This window comes from Arachis ipaensis, chromosome B4 (assembly GCF_059453495.1).
Source record: "Arachis ipaensis isolate K30076 ecotype BB chromosome B4, ASM5945349v1, whole genome shotgun sequence".
Lineage (NCBI taxonomy): Eukaryota > Viridiplantae > Streptophyta > Magnoliopsida > Fabales > Fabaceae > Arachis > Arachis ipaensis.
The window spans coordinates 18,684,658-18,704,525 of record NC_142439.1 but is presented as its reverse complement, the minus strand read 5'-3'; the positions used below and the strand labels follow the sequence as shown (position 1 = coordinate 18,704,525).

Genomic DNA, 19,868 nt, shown 5'->3' with positions numbered 1-19,868 from the left:
TTCACATAAAGAAAACAAATGCAATCCAATATTACACCAATGTCCTAAATAGAATTAGGTTACATTGGGGTTCTATTTGCATTTATATGTAAATCGAATCAACCATATTCGATTTACAGTTTTTCAAGCTAAATTAAATCAAATAGATTCGAATTAGTGTCACATTAATAAATCGAAGTTACTAGGTTTGATTTAGTATGCATGCAATGTTGAACCAAGTTAGCCCATGGTAAGGCGAATCAAGTTAGCCCAGTCACACATTGCAGGGTCTTTAGATCAGTGAATGTCAAACCAGTAATCAAACTTGACCTCAGTCTTGGTATAAGCAGCATTCACTAAAAACCTCATTGCATCCTTGCCCTTAAAACTCAGGGCAAAACTTGCTGCCACGTGTCAAATACGAAATGCTTGGTAGGCACTAGGCGGATACCTAATGCAGCCTTGATTCCATTGTGCCTATCCGATATGACTAGAATACCTGGTTAAGACATTACGTGATGCCGAATGTGAGACAGAAAAAATGACCACGACTTCGCATTCTTACCCTCTACAAGTACGAAAGCAATGGAAATGATGTTAGAATTCCTATCCTGAGCAACCGCAATCATCAGTGTATCCCCGTATTTACCATACAAGTGTGTCCTACCAATACTAACCAACGATTTACAATACCTAAAGGCCTCGATACACGGTGGGAATGTCCAAAATAGCCAATGGAAATAAGTCGATGACTCATCGACTTGCACACCAATCGATGACTCATCGACTTGCACACCAATCGATGACTCATCGACTTGCACACCAAGTCGCACAGGGCTCGTCTTCAACACTACAACACTACCTGGCATTGTTATCTGCATACCCAGTACCCATCTCAGCGACTCATTATATGACTCTTTTCAATCTCCATAAATCTGAGCCACAACCTTTTGCTTAGCCAATCAAACCCTTTTGTAAGTTGGTCTGAATTCAAAATGTGCCTCTGTTGCAATCTACAATACCTTGATCAACATAGCCGCATCAGCTCTTATCATAAGCAGTATGAAAGCAAATATAGCATGATAATCAAGCATCCTGCGATCACTAGATATCGACGTGGCCAGACATGTATGAGATCCATTATACCTTCTTACCTCCCAAATACCCTTCCACTGGTGAAGAGTGATCCGAATCAACCATGTGCAACCGTTGTCGAAATCCTTACACTTTCTATAGTTCTTGCAATGATCAGATTCCAGCACTCTGTAATCAACCTCATGACGGATACTATAAGTCTTCGCACTTAAGACGGCTTCCTCTTTATTCTGAAATTGCTGACTAACTTAGAACTCAGCTAGACCTCCTGCATCCTGTGTATCTCTGTCCCCAAATCCAGATGCTGCATCCGGTAACTCCTATTATGCCATGGTCTCCAAGTCTAAAGTCGAAAAGTGCGGGGGGGGGGGGTATTACTGAGTTTCCGAAATAGATGTTCCACCACCCCCAATTGGAATACTCCTCCCAAGATCATTATCGCTATCCTCATCAATAGTGGTGGGCTCCACATCATTATCATCATCCCACAATACATCTTCGACACCATTTGGTTCTCCACCCACCCCAAAAACTGGGATCATAACAGGAGTGCCGACCAGCGCAATAGCAAGCTGACCGAAAGGTCGATTATCACCTATTTGTTCATCACAATCGCGGTTTAGATCGTGCGAACGACGGAGATGCAACCAAAACTGCCTCAGGTGCAATGGCAGGCACATATGATGAAGCACCAACAAGCATTGAACTAGAGGCTTCTGGCATTGCTAAAGATTAAGGATTCCAATTTGATCCTCTTGAACTATAAACCACATCTCCAAGCTTGGCCAACAACTCATGGATCCTCTCTTCGGAAACTGACGACGATAGTGGAACAAAACTTGTAAATCTTCATCACTGTCTATCACGAAGGAATTGTACTTCACACCATCTCGTACAACAGAAATCAAAATTCTATAGAATAACTTCTCCACCCGTTTCATGCCATGTTGTCCCAGTTTTTGGATTTTAGTATTTTGAAACTCAACGAAACTCATATAATATTTGATAAAAATGCTCAACGGATCCTTATTAGTAAATTTTATTCACTCTCACATTTTTTTCTTAATCGACCCTCTATAGTATACAAGAACTAAAAAACTATCATCACTAGCCATTGTGATTCCCACTATGATGAGAATTTAACGTTCTACTCCTATTTATATATATAAGTATCATAGTAAATCGAATTAATTTAACTCGATTTATAGCATTGGTCCATATATATATAAATCAAATCGATAAGCTTCAATTTAGTTATGTTGTACCACATGCAGTAAATCGAATCTACTTGTTTTGATTTACACCATGCAACGTCCTATGTTAGTAAATCGAATCCATTAAATTCGATTTATATAGAGGAAGGCTAAATCGAATTGATTAAATTCGATTTATATAGACGAAGGATAAATCGAATTGATTTATTTCGATTTATATAGTTTTATTGTCAAATTCAAATATACATGTAACGTTATTTTTAAGACTATTATGTAATATTGAATGCCATTTTATTTATTTATGTCATTTAACCAAAATATGATGACCCAAAAAGTTTCTCTATCATAATTTTATATGGGATTGAGAGTGTTGATATATAAAGATTTAGTTTGTTTATGATAAGCTAATTAAGAGTTATTTAAAAAATGATAGGCAGCTCATTCCATTTACCCAAAATCCTGATAAATTGCATCGACATCGAATCAAGGCTGCGAGAACTGAACCAAGTAATAAACCGGTGGAATAACTGGTTCAACGATTTAGTGGTTCAATCAAAGTTTAACTGGAATTCAACCGATTTAGTTAAATATAAAATATAATTATTAAAAATTTAATATACAAATTTCAAATATTCAAACAATAATTTCTAATATTTTTATAGAAAATGCAACAAAAAAACATATCACTAATTATCATTTTAAACTCATGAAGAATAACATAAATAAAAAATAAATAAAAAGAAACTATTCTAAGCTCTGGTAATTTTCTTCGACTTCAAAGACTCAATCTCCATTTAGTGAAGAATTCTCTTTAATTGGCTTCAGCACAGTTATATTCAGAATCAATTCAATTTTCATGCTTAAACATTACCATTTATGCACAATGAAAACTTTAATGCAATCATAGCATTTCAAAGACATCTGTGGATTAGATTTTCTGCAGATACCAAACCAAAGTTCCATCTCTAGCAGTGTCTATAGTAACAAATAAAAATCATAAACAATTAAACAATGACTACCATCTCCAACCCCTCTTTGGATCCACACCCTGCAGTTCTAGAACAGGCTTGCTATCAAGAAAATCATCAAATTCATCATCCAGTTCTTCGTTCTTTCCATCATCATTAACCCTATCATTTAAGCCCTCATCATTGTCACTTTAGTTAACAAAATCTCAAGCAGCAAGCCTATGTGGAGCTTAATTAGTTTGAAGGTCTTTAGTAGGACAAATGTAAGGCTAAATTATTTTTCAAGAGAAAAATGTCAAAATAAACTTTTGGTCAGAGTCATTGTGCTAATAGAGAAATGCTTTGCGGAGAAAGGCTTTGAAGAATTGTAACAATAAATTACTACCTTACCCACTTACCCTCTTCAAGCTATCCATTACCACCAGTTAGCTGAACACTCAACAACTCAAGAAATTGACAAACCGTCAACCACTCAACGACGAGGACTAGGGGTGAGCACGGGTAGCAGGTACCCGATTACCCGTCCGAACCTAAACCGAATCAATTAAATTGGTTCTGAAACCAATGGGTAATCGGGTCCAACCAGAACCAAACCGATGATTTTTGTTAGTGATTGGTTCGGGTATCGGTTTTGGGGGTGCAGAACCCGAACCAATCCGCGAACCCGATCATATATTAATTAAATAATATATATATATGGCTTTTTCATTAGATAATGATTATTCATTATTAATATGTTTGGATTTTAATGAATTTAGTTTTTAATGTATTTGGTGTTTAACATGTTTGGATTATTTCTATTGATGTTACATGTTTATTGTACTTGTTGAATTTTTAAGATAAAAATTTGCTTTTTTTTTTTTATGAATTTCAAAGTCATCGGGTACCCAATTATCCGAACTGAACCAACTCGTTCTTAATCGGTTTGGTTTGGTTCGGGTATATGTACAAAAAAATGCAAATCCAAACCAAATTGAACCAATTACATTTTGATTGGTTCGGTTCTAATTTTACCATAAACCCGAACCAAATCGACCTATGCTCACCCCTAATGAGGACAGAGACGGCGAGTGAGGAGCAGAGATCACCCAGCAAGACTGGCGAGGAGGCAGAGAAGCAGAAATGACGCACGGCGAGGAGCGGAATAGCGACGACCCACGGCGAGGAGCTGAGTAGCGACGACCGACAGCAAGGGGTGAAGAAGCAGCGACGGCGCACGCAGTGAAGAGAGACTGGGTTGAGACACGCAACGAAGGGAAGGGGATGATGATGGAGAAGAGGAATGTGGGGGCTGCGGGTCTAGGGTTCTTTTGATCTTTCAATTTCAAAGTTCAAAGTTTCAGATGGGAGAGGAAAGGGAGGACTGGGCTGCGTTGGGGAGTTTTAAGCTTTTGGCCATTTAGGTTTTTTTTTTTTCTTAATAAAGGTCAAAACGCGCGTCGTTTTGGAGGATGCACCAAATTGGAAAACATCTAAAAATCCGGCCAATTTCGTCGGTTCATTGGTTAACTGCGCGGTTCGACTGATTTTTTGACCGATTTTTTACCAATTGGATTTTGAGGCTAACTGAGTCGTCTTAATGATCGGTTCCCAGTTAACCCAGTTAAACCGTTTGATCCAGTTCGGTTTTTATAACTATGCATCGAATATTCTTTTCGTGAAGGCTGTGGTGAGTCAGAATCACTTTTTAGTTTTTATATTTGTTGTTGTTCAAAAGTAATGTTCCTTGTACAAAATTGTAGAAAAATTATACTAAAGAAACACAATTGTCGTCGATCTTTTTATGGAGTATTTATTTGGTCTCTCAAATCTTACAATTTTAAACTATGAATTAAATTAGTTTTTGTTAATTTTTTAAAGTAAAGTATTATTTTTGTTTTAATGTTTGGAATAAGTCTCAAAATTATTTTAAATATTTAAATTATCTTATTTAAGTCTTTAATATTTTAAAATCGTCTCAATGTTATTCTATTATTAGTGATCTATTAACAGAATTGACGGCAAAACAAAATTGAGACAATTTTAAAATTTTATATATTTAAATAAGATGAAATATTGGAAGCAAAAATGATATATTACACTTAGAAAAATTACCGAATCAAGTAAAATAAAAGTAAATTTTAACATAATGAATTGTATTATAAATTCAAAATTTTAGATTTTTTATTCATCATAGAATACTTATAGAATAACTAGTAGATAATTTTTTTAAAAAAAATAAATATAATATATATACAATAAAGTATAAATAATTATATCTTTTTATCTTTAATATATCGAACTTCTTTAATTTTTAATTTAAATAAACTTTATTTTAACTTTAAAATAAATTTTAATTTTATCCATTAATAATATCAATTTTTTTATGGTACGTAGTTATTCAATTATTTTCTAATCATATCTAAGTAAATTATTTTTAGTCACATTACTTTTGTTTTAAGTAATTTTTTTAATTTTACTTTTAAAGATTTTTACTCATGATGAAATACTTGTAGAATAACTAATACATGAACTTGCACGAAAAAAAAAGCATGATATATATTCAATAAAATATAAATTATACTTTCTTTGTCTCTAATGTACCAAAAGTTTTTAATGTTTAATTTAGCTAAATTTTATTTTTAATTTTAAAATAAATTTTAATTTTATCTTTTAATAATATCAATCTTTTATAATAAATAATTATCCAATTATCTTTTAATTATATCTAAGTAAATTATTCTTAATGACATTATTTTCATTCTAAATAAATTTATTTTTAATCACAGTACTTTTATTTTAAGTAAATTTATTTTTATTAAGAGAAAAATAAATAATAAATTAGATAATTATCTATCGTAAAAAAATGGAATTATAGAAGAACAAATTAAAATTTATTTAAAAATTAAAAAATTAATTAAATTAAATATTAATAAAGTTCAGTATATTAGAAACAAAAAATGTATAATTTATATTTTATTGTATATGTACAGTGCACTTATTTTTTTTTTGAAAATTTATTTACTCGCCATTCTACAAGTATGAGTAAAAATTTTTAATTTATAATACAATTAATTTTATTAAAATTCATTATCATTTTACTTGATTTGGTAATTCTTTTAAGAGTAACATTATTTTCATTTCCAATATTTTTGTCTTATTTATATTCATAATATTTTAAAATCGCTTTAATTTTGTTTCATCATCAATTTTATTTATAGATTATTAATGATAAAATAATATTAAAATAATTTTAATACTTATCTCAAATATTAGAGACAAAACTGTAATTTACTCATTTTTTTATTAACAATGGTTAAAAGATGAATGTGAACTTGTGAAGCATTAATTCTCACGTAATAGGCCTACCAAGTCACAAAAAAAAAAAAAAAACTGTCACGTAATGTATCATTAGCAAGGTTTTGAAAACCGGATTGGTCATCGAACCGTTTTAGTCACTAGTTCATTGGTTTAGTAGTTCAATCGATCTAACCGTGGTTCAACCAGAAAAATTATTTTAGAATGAAATAATATATATATATATATATATATATATATATATATATATGGTTCAGTCAACAAACACCAAACTAATAAGATGTATACCTGAATTCATTCCAAAATGGCTTCTTCTAAACTAACATCAACTACCAAATCCTGAACAAATAATCGACTTTCTAGAGAGAAAGAATGAGCAAAGGTTACACTGTAAAAATATAGAGTATCAGAGAGTAGTAAAGGAGCAAAAAGATAAGATAATGAAGGAAAAGGCAGTGATCAAACTCAAAAAACATCAAAACACAGATTTGAGGTCATGAGAAACAGTTTTTCTAGATGTGGTAATCTCACTATACGTGTTGCTTCCTGAAGAAGATTGCCTCGTCATCTTCAATCTTGAGCCATTTCATTAAAACATATTGCAGAATGCTGATTAAAGTAGCAGCAGCATGTTTAGACAGTATTATGTAGAATGCAGATTGAAATAGCAACTGCATATTAGTATTCAAGATATTTAATTGATGGTATAGCTGAGGTAATTTAATGAGGGTTACGAATTTTAGTGGTAGCTACACACTTATATAGGCAGCAATAGCATGGCAGAACAACTATCCTATATAAAAATCACAACAATTCCAGCACGCTTGCAGCAGATTCAAAGATCTCAAGCTCTGCAACTATTCTGAACTAACAATTTTTTTCAGCTGAACATATATACTGAAGGAGAGTAAACCAACATAGCTGCAATATCTCCAAGATAAAATGATAATGACCACACAGTTGTATGAACGATTTCTTTTTTGGTATTGTAATAATCAATTAATCAATTAATAGTCATTCAATTTAAGCACAATTAAGTCACAAGACACAAAACAACAGCACATCACTGTATATAAAAATTACAAAATATAAAACAGCAACACATCGAAATGGCCATAGCTAATCAATAATCAATTAATCATTCAATCTAAGCACAAGTTTAAGTCAGTCACAATCTAAGCACAATCGAGTCACGACACAAAACAAAAGACAACACACAATTTTAATGAAGATTAACTAGTGAACTAAATCAACTGAAGCAGCACAATTTTAACAAAGATTAACCAGCAAAATAAATAAACTAATCATTTAATGATTCAATCCAAAACAAGAAAACAAAGTATAATACAGCTAGATTCAAATTTCAATCTAGTAGTATTAGCAGAATCCAAAAGTAAACAATATTTTGAGTAAAGAATGAAGAACAGAGAACGAAAATTTAAAAAAAGTGAAGCCTTTGCCTTCGTTCTGAGCAGTCTGAGCCGAGGGGCAGAATTGGAAAGGAGGAAGGAAATGGAAGAATTGGAAAAAGGGTTGGTTGTGGCTTGACTGCTGCTTCACGCGTGCTTCTGTTTGGTTTTTACGCGGAACGACATCGTTTGATGAGAACCGGCCGAGTCCCAATTCGGTCCGACCGACCAATTCTCGACCGGTTCAACGATTTAAATCCGATTTTCAAATTCACGATTTTGCATGACAAACTGAACCATTTTAACTGACGGTTCACGATTAAATCGGTCAGACCGGCCAGTCCGATCCAGTTTTCAGAACATTGGTCATTAGGCAAATTAACCTAATAAAAATGTGTTTTTATCAATTTTGATTAATTTTTTAAAGAATCAATTTTATCATAATACAAAAATCCAAAGAATAATTTGATTGTTACTATTAATTGAGGTTAATTTAATTGAATAATACTATATATTTAAATTTTTTTAATAAAATTTAATTAAATTAATCTAATATAATAAAATCAATTATAATTAATATTATTTTAATTTATATTATTTAATTTAATTAAATTTAGTTCATAAACGGATAAATAACATTATTTAATTTAATTAATAATTATCAACTAAAAAAATGCAACAATTCACCGACAGGCCACAGGCCGTCCAATGTAAGAAAACAGCCCAGAGTCTCCGATATAATTACGGAACGCGTAATCGCGTTCAACTTATTACATGACATTACTCATTTCTCCTTGTTCGAATTTGATCCCTCTCTTAAAATCTTTATCACAAAAATAAACCATAAAACATCATCGTATACATCACCTCGTAACCCTCAAAAACAAAACATTTAGTAACACTAATTCAGACAATTTCCGTTGTCCCACTAACTCGCCTGAGTCAACTCGCTCCTCCCCCAATTCGTTATGCTAACTCGCTGCCTCGGCGCCCGGCGGCTCCGTCAGATCCGCCGCGCCTTCCGCCACGGCGCCGTCACGTTCCTCTGCTTATTCCTCACCGTCATCGTCCTCCGCGGCACCATTGGCGCCGGCAAGTTTGGAACCCCTCAACAAGACTTCGACAATCTCCGTCACCACCTCAACTCTCACCGCCGCGTCCTCGAAGAACAACACTCAGAAAAAACCACCACCACCACCAACAACTACGCCACCTTCGATATCTCCACGATCCTCGTCGACGAGCCATCCAGCAAGGACGAAATAACCCGCGATCCAAAGGCGCCATACACATTAGGTCCCAGAATCACCAATTGGGACCAACAACGCAAAAGGTGGCTCCAACAGAACCCTAATTTCCCAAATTTTATCGCTCCGAACAAACCTCGCGTCCTTCTCGTAACAGGTTCGTCTCCAAAACCGTGCGAGAATCCCGTCGGTGACCACTACCTTCTGAAATCCATTAAGAACAAAATCGATTATTGCAGGCTCCACGGGATCGAAATCTTCTACAACATGGCGCTATTTGATGCAGAAATGGCAGGGTTTTGGGCCAAGCTTCCGTTGATTCGGAAGCTGCTCTTGTCGCACCCTGAGGTCGAGTTTCTATGGTGGATGGATAGTGACGCCATGTTCACGGATATGGCGTTCGAGGTTCCGTGGGAGAGGTACAAAGATCACAACTTTGTGATGCATGGTTGGAATGAGATGGTGTATGATGAGAAAAATTGGATTGGGTTGAACACTGGTAGTTTCCTTCTAAGGAATTGTCAATGGTCATTGGATATTCTTGATTCTTGGGCTCCAATGGGACCAAAGGGGAAAGTTAGGGATGAAGCTGGGAAATTGCTCACTAGGGAGCTCAAGAACAGGCCGGTTTTTGAAGCAGACGATCAATCCGCAATGGTGTATCTACTTGCAACTGAGAGGGATAAATGGGGTGACAAAGTGTACCTTGAGAATGGTTACTACTTGCATGGCTATTGGGGAATTCTTGTGGATCGTTATGAAGAGATGATTGAGAATTATCACCCTGGTCTTGGTGATCATAGGTGGCCACTTGTGACACATTTTGTTGGGTGCAAGCCTTGTGGTAAGTTTGGGGATTACCCTGTTGAGAGGTGTTTGAGGCAGATGGACCGTGCATACAATTTTGGTGATAATCAGATTCTGCAGATGTATGGTTTCACTCATAAGTCTCTTGCAAGTAAGAGGGTGAAGAGAGTGAGGAATGAGAGTAGTAATCCACTTGATGTTAAAGATGAGCTTGGTTTGCTTCATCCTGCTTTCAAGGCTATCAGGTTGCCAGTTTCTTCATCTTGATGAAAATGGTGCCTTTTTTTTTTTTTTCCCTTGGAGGTTGTGATTATGTTCAAGGTTCATATCGGTTTTGTTAATCTTATTATTACTATATAGTATACTATTCAATATTCTTTTATGTGCTGCCAGTATAGTCATGATTTTGATTAGATTGCAGTTGCTTGTAGTGGATGTCAAACATGCAATTGCTGAGGTTCATAGTGTGTTATGGTAGAGCTGAAAATATTGTAATATTTTTTATTTATTTTCTTTTTATTTTGCTGATCATTCTTTTAGTATAAAGTTACTTTGATTTTTTGAAAGAGCAAATGAGATGCCCTCTTCTGCTCTGTGGCTTTATGTTTCTTATACTGGACATTGTAGATACTTTGTTTGTGGATAAATTGATGACAACACTTATTTAACTATATACCCAAGTTTTTTTCTTGGAATGTGTAAGCCATTTGCCATTTTGAACCATCTTGTGAATAGTCTCTTTCTTACGAAGTACAATCGGTTTGTTAGACTGGCAACTTGGATATAGCTTTTATAATTTCATTGCAGGAAATGATAAATTCTTCCTCTTAATTCAAATTTTAAGAGGATCTTTAGACATACATCATTAGGACTTAATTAGGTGGCTATACCCTCACTCAATTTTTATAGATTCCTTAAATTGCATTTGCAGTTTTTGTAGTTGTATTATTTTGGTTCTAAAAATATTACAGTTGATGATTCTAATTGATGTGGCAATATGGTAACAGGCTATCAGGAATGTTAATCCAGTGAATCCAATCTAGTAATGGAATGATATTGACAATTTGGCATTGAACTGAAGAACTATCTTATGAATACTTGAATAGGTTTGGCTGTGAAGAAAAATCTTAAGGAGGCATTGAATCCGAATATTAAGTAGAGAAAGGTGACGCACTTTTTCATAATATTATTTTTAAGTTCATCGCTCTGCTGTTTTCATTTGTAACGTAATTGTAATTATAGTGCAACATAACTAGTCAATTAAGGCTTCAAAGAGACTTCGTATCAGAAAGATGTTCAACTACTTTAAGGAAAGATGATGTGTACTTTAAGCATACTTCAGGAATGGTAGCTACACACTATGATATCAAAGAGATTTCAGGTTTTATTTTTGAAAAGAGTTTAAGTGGGAATTATAAATCGATTACATTTGATATTTTACTTTGGGGTTTGGATTTGTGGCATTGGCTGGTAATAGGCTTATAGTATTAGCTGGTTTACGATTTTCGAAAAAAGAAAGAGGATAAAGGGCAGGCGCCCGCCGGCCCGCTCCGCCAATGCCCGCGGGCCAAGTATTGCGAGTTTGACGACCTTTTGTGGTGAGTCAAACAGTCCAATTCGACAGGTTTCGACCTGTTTGCCACTTATAGTCTCCACTGTCGCATTACCCGTTTGCTATCACATTTTCCATATCTCGGTGGCCTCCACTTCCATTGACTCAATCTTTGCTGTTTACTCTCAACTTCGTTTCTTTTTCAATCTCTGTTTTAGTTTTTTCTTTTTTTAAATTAATTGTTGAGTTGATTATTGAATTAGAGTGGTTGATGACAACAAACTAATAATTTGGGGTTGTGGTTGAAAACTCACTCATGATGATGACGGAAAACCATGACGATGGTAGTAGTTAAATAGTGGTTATAAACTTATAATATAGATGATAAAATTGACATTTAATAGTCTAAATTATTATATTTGATCAATTATCACTAAATATAGTAAAAATTTGTATTATTTATAGAGGTAAGTAAAATATTTATTTATTTTCATTTGCCATGATTATTCTCCCAACACAGCTCAGTCAGCTCCATAACGTGGGCCCCAAAAGAATCCAAAAGGAACATCCACGTCATCCATAAAACGACGAAAATGTGATCCCTAATTTCGTTTTCCCTATGACTATTGAGAATGACACAACACCACCACCACAAGTCCACACAACACACAAACACCACTTAGTTAGCCTCTCCCACACAACACAACACAAATGAAAACAAATTTATGAAAGCGCCACACACACTATAAAACCCTCCAAAACCAAAACAAAACTGTTCCCACAATCCCACCCTTAACACTTATAAACTCTCTCTCTCTATTCTATCTTTGGCGGCTCTCAACTTCCCCAAACCCAAAACCCTAGTTCCTCTTTGTTCTCCCTATCCCCAAATTATTATTTTATTTTATTTTATTTAATTAATCTTGGTGCATACACACGCAAAGTCTTAAGCCTAATGGCTATATAAATAGAATAGATTCATATGCCCGCTTATTCTTCCTTTTTAACAGAAGAAGAAAAAATTCGGAGGAAAATTAATTAAATAAATACAGGAAAGAAGAACAACTATCGTTGTTGTGCGTGGGTTTGGGTTTTTGAGGGAGGGAAAGCCGGATAGGGTTTTAGCAATGGAGGATTCAGTAGCGATGCAGAAGCGGAAGCACCGAGAGTTTGCTTTGGCATCAATCTCTGAGCTCTGTTCTTCTTTGATTCCTCCTCCTCCTTCTGAAGCTGGTTCTTCTTCGCCGGGGATTGCTCGCTTCGCCTCCGGCGATGGCTCCTTGCCGGAACTCCAAATCCTCCGTGAGTCCAATCAGGTTGCTCTCAATGTAGATCTCCGAGCTGCTCAGGTTTGATTATTTTCCATTCTTTTGATTTGGTTTCTGTTTATTTAGTTACTAGTAAGTGAAAGAAAACTTAACTAATGATGATGGTTATAATAACAATAATAGAGATGGAATTTTGAGCTGGAATAATGTGTTTAATGGACATATTGAAGTCCCAGATTTGGACATTTTCCAATGCAGCAAATGTTGTGTTGATATGTCTTTTTTTTTGTGAGGTGTTAAATGTGGGTTTATCTGGCTCTGCAGATATTTAGATTAGGTCCTGTTCAATCGGTTTGCATGGTGGAAGGATCCGATGCGGGCAAACAGGTACAAATGCATCATTTTGTAGTACTATCTGTCTATCTCAGCTGAGATTTTTTTTTTTTGGTTGGTTGGTTGGCAAATTCTAGAACAAGCTGATTTGTTTTTCTCACTTTTCTTTTTGTTATCTTACTTGTTTTGAAGATTTTAGCTTTATAGTTTATAAAGAATTTTATTTTGTGGTTATGATGCATCCTTTTCATTTTTGTAACCCGTCTTTTGATTATTTGTTTAATTTACTGCTACTTCTGTTATTGAGAGGTTTGTTCGATGCATTGTTTCCTTGCCTATTTCATTGATGTACTGCAAAATAGTTATGCCTTTTAACTGTGCTATTTTTGAACCAGACATCATATTCAAGGGGAGTCGCTATTCAGTTTAGAAATGAGGAAGATAGTGAGGCCTTCCATTGTGTATACCAACAATGGAAGAAGGAATTCAATGTTCAAGGTGCTTCTTTGGATTATTTTATGGTGTTTTAGAATGGATTTTGGCAAGCTGTGTTGATTTTGGTTTGATCTTTTAGAAAACATAGATGAAGGGGTGCAGCAATTCTTCATTAGGTTACCATTTTTATTTTGAAAAAATGTTAGTCTTCATTCTTCAGCATATCAAGTGGATTGTTATTCTTTGATTTATTAGATTAAAATCAGATGTCCCGCAAAACTTTGTTGTGCTAGTTGATACTAGTGAAACTTGGTTGGCAGATTTCTTTATAGAGTAATTAACTGATTATTGTGCTGTTGGTAGAATTGGTTTAATGTCTTGTTAACTGCTTCTGCTGTTTTTCTTTGTCTAGCAAACACGATGGTGTTTGGAGTCAGACTGTCCTGGTTAATCAATTGATTAAAATTTGTCATTTCTTGTTAACTTCTTGATTACATTTTATAACCCATTGATAATTCAAACATATGTAAATTGCATAGTTGATTGTTTTCAACCAGGGGGTAACCTACCAAATGGAACAAATGCGATAACTTCCAAAAGCAAATTCGATGAAAAGATAGAGTCTTCTTCTGCAAAAATGTATTTCCATTATTATGGACAACTTCTGCATCAGCAAAATATGTTGCAGGACTATGTGAGGACAGGTTATATCAAATTGTACTCCAGTGATTTCTTTTTTGTCTGCTCCTTTTTTAGGCATATGTATTTACCTGAAGAATTCATTGTTCATCTTTTTTTAGGAACATATTATGCTGCAGTTATTGAGAACCGTGCTGATTTCATGGGCCGTGTAGTAGTTGATGTTGGTGCTGGCAGTGGTATTTTGTCGTTATTTGCTGCTCAGGTAAACAAAAATCATAGTTTGCTAAATATACCTGTAGGATGTGCTAAAGTATCATTGCTTCTAATTAACTGAAAACTCCAGCTGTCTCCCATGCCTTCCCTTTCAAGAGTTTGAATTGAGTTCCTGTCATGCTGTCATTCCTTTGCAGGCTGGTGCAAAACATGTTTATGCTGTGGAAGCATCTGAAATGGCAGAATATGCACGAAAACTTATAGCTGGAAACCCAATACTGGGTCAACGAATTACGGTGAGATTTTTAATTTATAAATTTTTATTGGTTTTCTGCTAAAGTCATCTCCGTTAATCGTACTCATTAATTATTGGATGATCAAGGTTAGTATGTGTATGTCACGTAGATCATATTCTTTTTATAATCTGCAGGTTATCAAAGGCAAAGTGGAGGATGTTGAGTTGCCAGAGAAAGCTGATATTCTGATATCTGAGCCCATGGGTAAGCTGATATTCTACTAGCTTTTACAATCTGAAGTGATGCTGATATTTCATGCATGGGTTGTGTTACATTTTACCCCTATTTGTGTCATGATGTAGAGTTAAGTTGTGACATGCAAATTTGAAAATGGGGATCGACATAGTTAATATTTTGTAAACCACATTATTGGTTATTCATATTATGAAGTTCTATTGTTCCGCAGGCACTTTGTTAGTTAATGAAAGAATGCTGGAGTCTTATGTCATTGCCAGAGACAGGTTTCTCACACCTCATGGGAAAATGTTTCCTTCAGTGGGGAGGTATACATAAACTTTGAAGCACTCGTTTTTGCTGTAGTTAATTGTGGGTCTAGCTGGGTCAGTTTGGATAAATAACTTAATTTAGCTCTTTTGGAAAAGAAGCTTAAAACATAAGGGGTTATATTAAAAGTAGCTTATAAATAAGTTATTTTGTGTTTGGTTTTTTAGTCACAAAAGTGCTTATTTTAAAAGGAGAGTGATAAAAAGCTTTTTATTATAGAAGTCACTTTTTTTTACTTCTTCATAAGCACTTTAAATAACTTTTTAGAAAGTTACGAGTTAATTTTGAAAATTGTACCGAACATTAATGCTATAACTTTTCATAAGTTAAAAGTTATAAAAAGTTACTTATGGACCTATCTAAACTGGCCAGTCTGGTGGTGATATGTTTCTGCAGGGATAAGGAGGTAAACATCTTCGCTTTGAAAATGGCATCCATCTTTTAAAATTGAAACCCCCCTCCCCCTCCCCGAATATAATTTTTCCCATGTCAATTTACCAACTACTCTGAAAATAACAGCTATCACTGTTTCAGTGGAAGTTCACAATAATACATAAGCAAAATGCTTTTGTAAAATCTCATTTATGTGTATATTTTCAAGCTTGTTTTGTTTTTTAAAAAAATGCAACTTAGTATCTGAGTCAGTGTTTATAATTATATAAGTATGCACTTTACATTCTAACTTTGTGGTGTTATCAAAGAACTGTTTGTCTTAACTTCACCTTAAATTCATTTCACTATGTAGGATTCACATGGCACCTTTCAGTGATGAATATTTGTTTGTTGAAATTGCTAATAAGGTGAGTATTGTTTTTCTATACATTCTCTCATACACACCTTTTTCACTATAGTTGTACTTATTTGACATATTTCAATTCATACATATGAGTTATCACTTCTCCTCTCACACACACACACACGTGGCAGAGAGATGGAGAGAGAATCAGATCATGATATATCATTCTTCTAGTGATAACTGATAAGACAATTCACCACTATTTTCTAACTGCTCTTTTTGTGTAGCTAATATACTTGTATTTCCACCTTAATTTTACTGATTAATTTTGTTATATCTTTTCAGGCCCTGTTTTGGCAGCAACAAAACTATTTTGGCGTTGATTTGACACCCTTACATGGGACTGCATTTCAAGGATATTTTTCTCAGGTACATTAGCTTTGTACTCAGAAAATTATGAAGGATACCAATTGATAATGCAAGAAAGTAGGCACTATTTAGTCTTTGCTGTATAAAACCTTTGGTTAGGGATCCCCTTCCTCAGAGCAGAGATTACATGTAATTATCATTTTCACATTACGAGACTGATAGTGGTGTAGAAAAAGGAATGCATTGTTAATGTTCAAATTGGTAACTTTACCTGCTTTTGACGCCATTATCAGTCTGTCAAATTAGAGATTAGAACACAGGATTTGGCATCCACATAGCAAGCTGAAGAGGATTATATTCCTTTTCCAAAGTCATTGCCCCCTCTAGTTTACTAGTTATGATATAGTATTCTCTTACTTTTCCCCACTTTTTTCCCTCATCTTATGTTGATTGTCATCCTGATGCACAAAGCCTCTTGTACTTCTGTGTACCTTAGTGTTTATTATATGTTCTTTGTTTCATCTTCTCTACAGCCTGTGGTGGATGCTTTTGATCCAAGGTTGTTAGTAGCTCCTCCATCGTTTCATGTGATAGACTTCAACAAAATAAAGGTAAGTATTTACTTTTTTTTGTTAAATTGTGTCCCCCACCCCATCCCCCCCCCCCCCCCCGGGGTCTTTTTTTTTTTTCAAAATTTTGTTGAAGTCCCATTTATTTTGGCAAATTCCACATTTTTTCATGAAATAGGCTGTTCTATTTTGATATCATTTTCATCATATTATTCCACCTGACAGATTTTTCTGTTTTGAAATGAATTTCCATCCTGAAATCTTGAGTTGTCTTTTTTCAAATATCAAGTCTTGAATCTCATTAGCGTTATGTTTTTTTAAACCACTTACAGGATTTTTTGAAACTTATATACTGCTGCTTAGGAACAGAACGTTTTCATTTGGTGTTATAATCTTTCAATGATTCAAAAGAATTTATCTAGCAATGTATAGTCATATGACTTGTCATTCTGTAGGAAGAAGAACTATATGAAATTGACATTCCTCTTAGATTTATATCCACTGTGGGTGCCAGAGTACATGGGTTGGCATGTTGGTTTGATGTATTGTTCAATGGAAGGTAACCGTTCTTCTTCCATTAGTACAGCATTGTCTGCTTTGGTTTTCATCAAGGTCTTGCAGTTGTTTATATTTGATTTATCAATTATTTGTCACATAATTATTCCACATCTGCAGTACTGTACAGAGGTGGCTTACAACTGCCCCAGGTTCACCAACAACTCATTGGTATCAATTACGCTGTGTTCTGTCTCAGCCAATTTATGTCATGGCAGGACAAGAAATTACGGGCAGGCTTCACTTGATTGCCCACAATGCACAAAGTTATACAATTTACTTGACATTATCAGGTTTGTCGTCGTCTTTCTTTTTCCCTCTCACTACTATACTCTACATCTGTGCTCCGTATAGTGGATGAACACATTTCGATTTGCATTTAGCTAAAATGTGGGGGCCTGGTGCTGAACAAGGAGGGATTCTACAAACATCATCTTGTAAACTTGATCTGAAAGAACCCTACTACAGAATGTCTCAGCCTCAGGTGTATCCAGTATCCCAAGATCAGCAACCTCAATCACTTATACAGACACAGGTAAAGGTGCCATCTATTTCTTATATTTTCAAGTTGATTTTAAATTATATAGGGTACTTGAATCTGGAGTATAAGTGGGTTTTCGTACAGTCAAAGTTTGTCCAATGGAATTTAGAAGGGTAAAATAAGGCTGATGATTTTAAGGAGACCTAGTAAATGTGGTTTTTTAGGAAGAATTAACAAATGATGGATATCATTGTTGTCTATGTTGTCTACAGGGTCCTATTGATGAAATATATTCCAACTCATGCTATGCTGATAATATATATTCATTTTAGGAGAATTAACGAAGTACATAAATGATCACAATTCATGTCAAACTGAAAATACCGATTCCATGTTCAATAAGACTTAAGGGTTAACCACCGATTGTATTGATCATAAAATCACGGCCTTGATCTTTTTATCCTTAATTGGAAGTTTGGGAGGAACTTCCCATGCTCGAATTATTTATCCATTAAATTAAAAAGCTGCAAAACCTTGCTGCTTCCTAGGTGGGCTTTCTAACACAGCAGGCCTGCTGCATAAATTGCATGCTGAGCAATGCGATGCAATCAATAGAATTTCTTTTCCATTTCACTACATTATTTTTGAGTGACATCAAGTTACTTTGGCAGGATGTAAATATCCAATCTCAGGATTTGGATGAAGCTGAGCTAATGCAACAGCCTTCGCCAAATTCATGTGCCCAGATTGACTCCCTCATGCAGAATGCTTAGGTTGATGAAATATTAACCTCAGCTTCTGTTTGTAACATGAATCAGCCATGCTGCAGCAAGTTGGGGGGGGGGGGGGGGGAACTATGTCTGTATTTATTTGGACATACCCCGGGCCTGTAAAATTCATCGACATTTCGTTAGCCTAGTGGCTGTGAATTGAGTGGTTGTGCAGCTGATCCTGTATTTGGTTGCACCATAATTTAACAAGCAATATATTTGATGCTTATATACCTGACAAAGTTTGAAGCTTGTGTACAATTACTTTATTAGTTTAGATTTTTTTAAGCTTTCCTTGTAAGATTATCAATTCTGCGGAGAATATCATGTCATCCACACATCCACTTGGAAAAACCGATAAAGGAGAGACTCATACATATTCCTGTTTGTGAATTGATTGACAGTTTAACGTTTGCTAATTCTGTTTAACTTGAAGGCTATGTTGTCATTTGTACCAATTAGCAAGAGTTCAAATGTTGACACGTGAGTGTTTGCAAAAAAAGTTGTTTCATATTCTTGGACCTTGGTCCAATAACTTGATGAAGGTCCAAAAAAAAAAAAACAGCTAAAATATCGTTGGTCAAATTGACAACACCATTGTTTTACAACATGTCAAAGGATTTCTGAATTGTTCAAAATTGCAAGAGGTTAGGGTTGCAGCTGAATACTTTCATTTTCTGTGTTCCTCTTGTATTATGGATTTGTTAGGTTGCTGTGTTTACATGTCAGACATATTTTGGACAAGACATTCATTGATATTCGTTTGACATGTGTGTATGTTGTATTTAACTATATCTTAATAAAAATTAAAAATTTTTTTCAGAAATACTTGGACACATCTAAATATTATTATATGTCAGTGTGTCCAATTTTATTCTTATCATATATTTTTAAAATGAGATTAAAAATAATATATTATTATTTAATAAAACAAAATATTTTAAATATTTTATATAATTAAAAAATTATTTATATTTTAATATCAATAAGATATCAAAGTATCATTGTAATTTATCTAAAAAATATTTTTTATATATGGTGTATTCCTGTGTTTTATAAATTTTAAAATTCGTGTGTTTGTGTGTTTTGTATCGTATCTTAGTGTCTGTGCATCATAGATAATTGTTTA

At 34.4% G+C, this 19,868-nt stretch overlaps 3 protein-coding genes across 3 annotated transcripts; 2 read left to right on the top strand and 1 right to left on the bottom strand.

The window, feature by feature from the left end:
* Window positions 1–368: 368 nt before the first annotated feature.
* On the bottom strand, window positions 369–1,754 carry LOC107636181 (uncharacterized). The gene is made up of 4 exons (XM_016339705.1): window positions 1,453–1,754; window positions 1,002–1,242; window positions 545–854; window positions 369–478 (listed from the first exon to the last, which is right to left on the bottom strand). The coding sequence occupies exons 1-4, from the start codon at window positions 1,752–1,754 to the stop codon at window positions 369–371; spliced, it is 963 nt and encodes a 320-aa protein (XP_016195191.1).
* A 7,004-nt stretch (window positions 1,755–8,758) lies between these two features.
* Window positions 8,759–11,413, top strand: LOC107639054 (xyloglucan 6-xylosyltransferase 2). The gene is made up of 2 exons (XM_016342470.3): window positions 8,759–10,261; window positions 11,024–11,413. Exons 1-2 carry the CDS (start codon window positions 8,931–8,933, stop codon window positions 11,046–11,048), a joined length of 1,356 nt encoding a protein of 451 aa, XP_016197956.1. The 5' UTR covers window positions 8,759–8,930; the 3' UTR covers window positions 11,049–11,413.
* Window positions 11,414–12,341: 928 nt separating this feature from the next.
* Window positions 12,342–19,158, top strand: LOC107639053 (putative histone-arginine methyltransferase 1.4). The gene is made up of 15 exons (XM_088483984.1): window positions 12,342–12,917; window positions 13,161–13,223; window positions 13,565–13,667; window positions 14,162–14,308; window positions 14,405–14,508; window positions 14,657–14,755; window positions 14,890–14,959; window positions 15,162–15,258; window positions 16,005–16,059; window positions 16,341–16,424; window positions 16,898–16,975; window positions 17,389–17,492; window positions 17,609–17,781; window positions 17,872–18,023; window positions 18,641–19,158. Exons 1-15 carry the CDS (start codon window positions 12,696–12,698, stop codon window positions 18,740–18,742), a joined length of 1,653 nt encoding a protein of 550 aa, XP_088340110.1. The 5' UTR covers window positions 12,342–12,695; the 3' UTR covers window positions 18,743–19,158.
* Window positions 19,159–19,868: the final 710 nt, after the last annotated feature.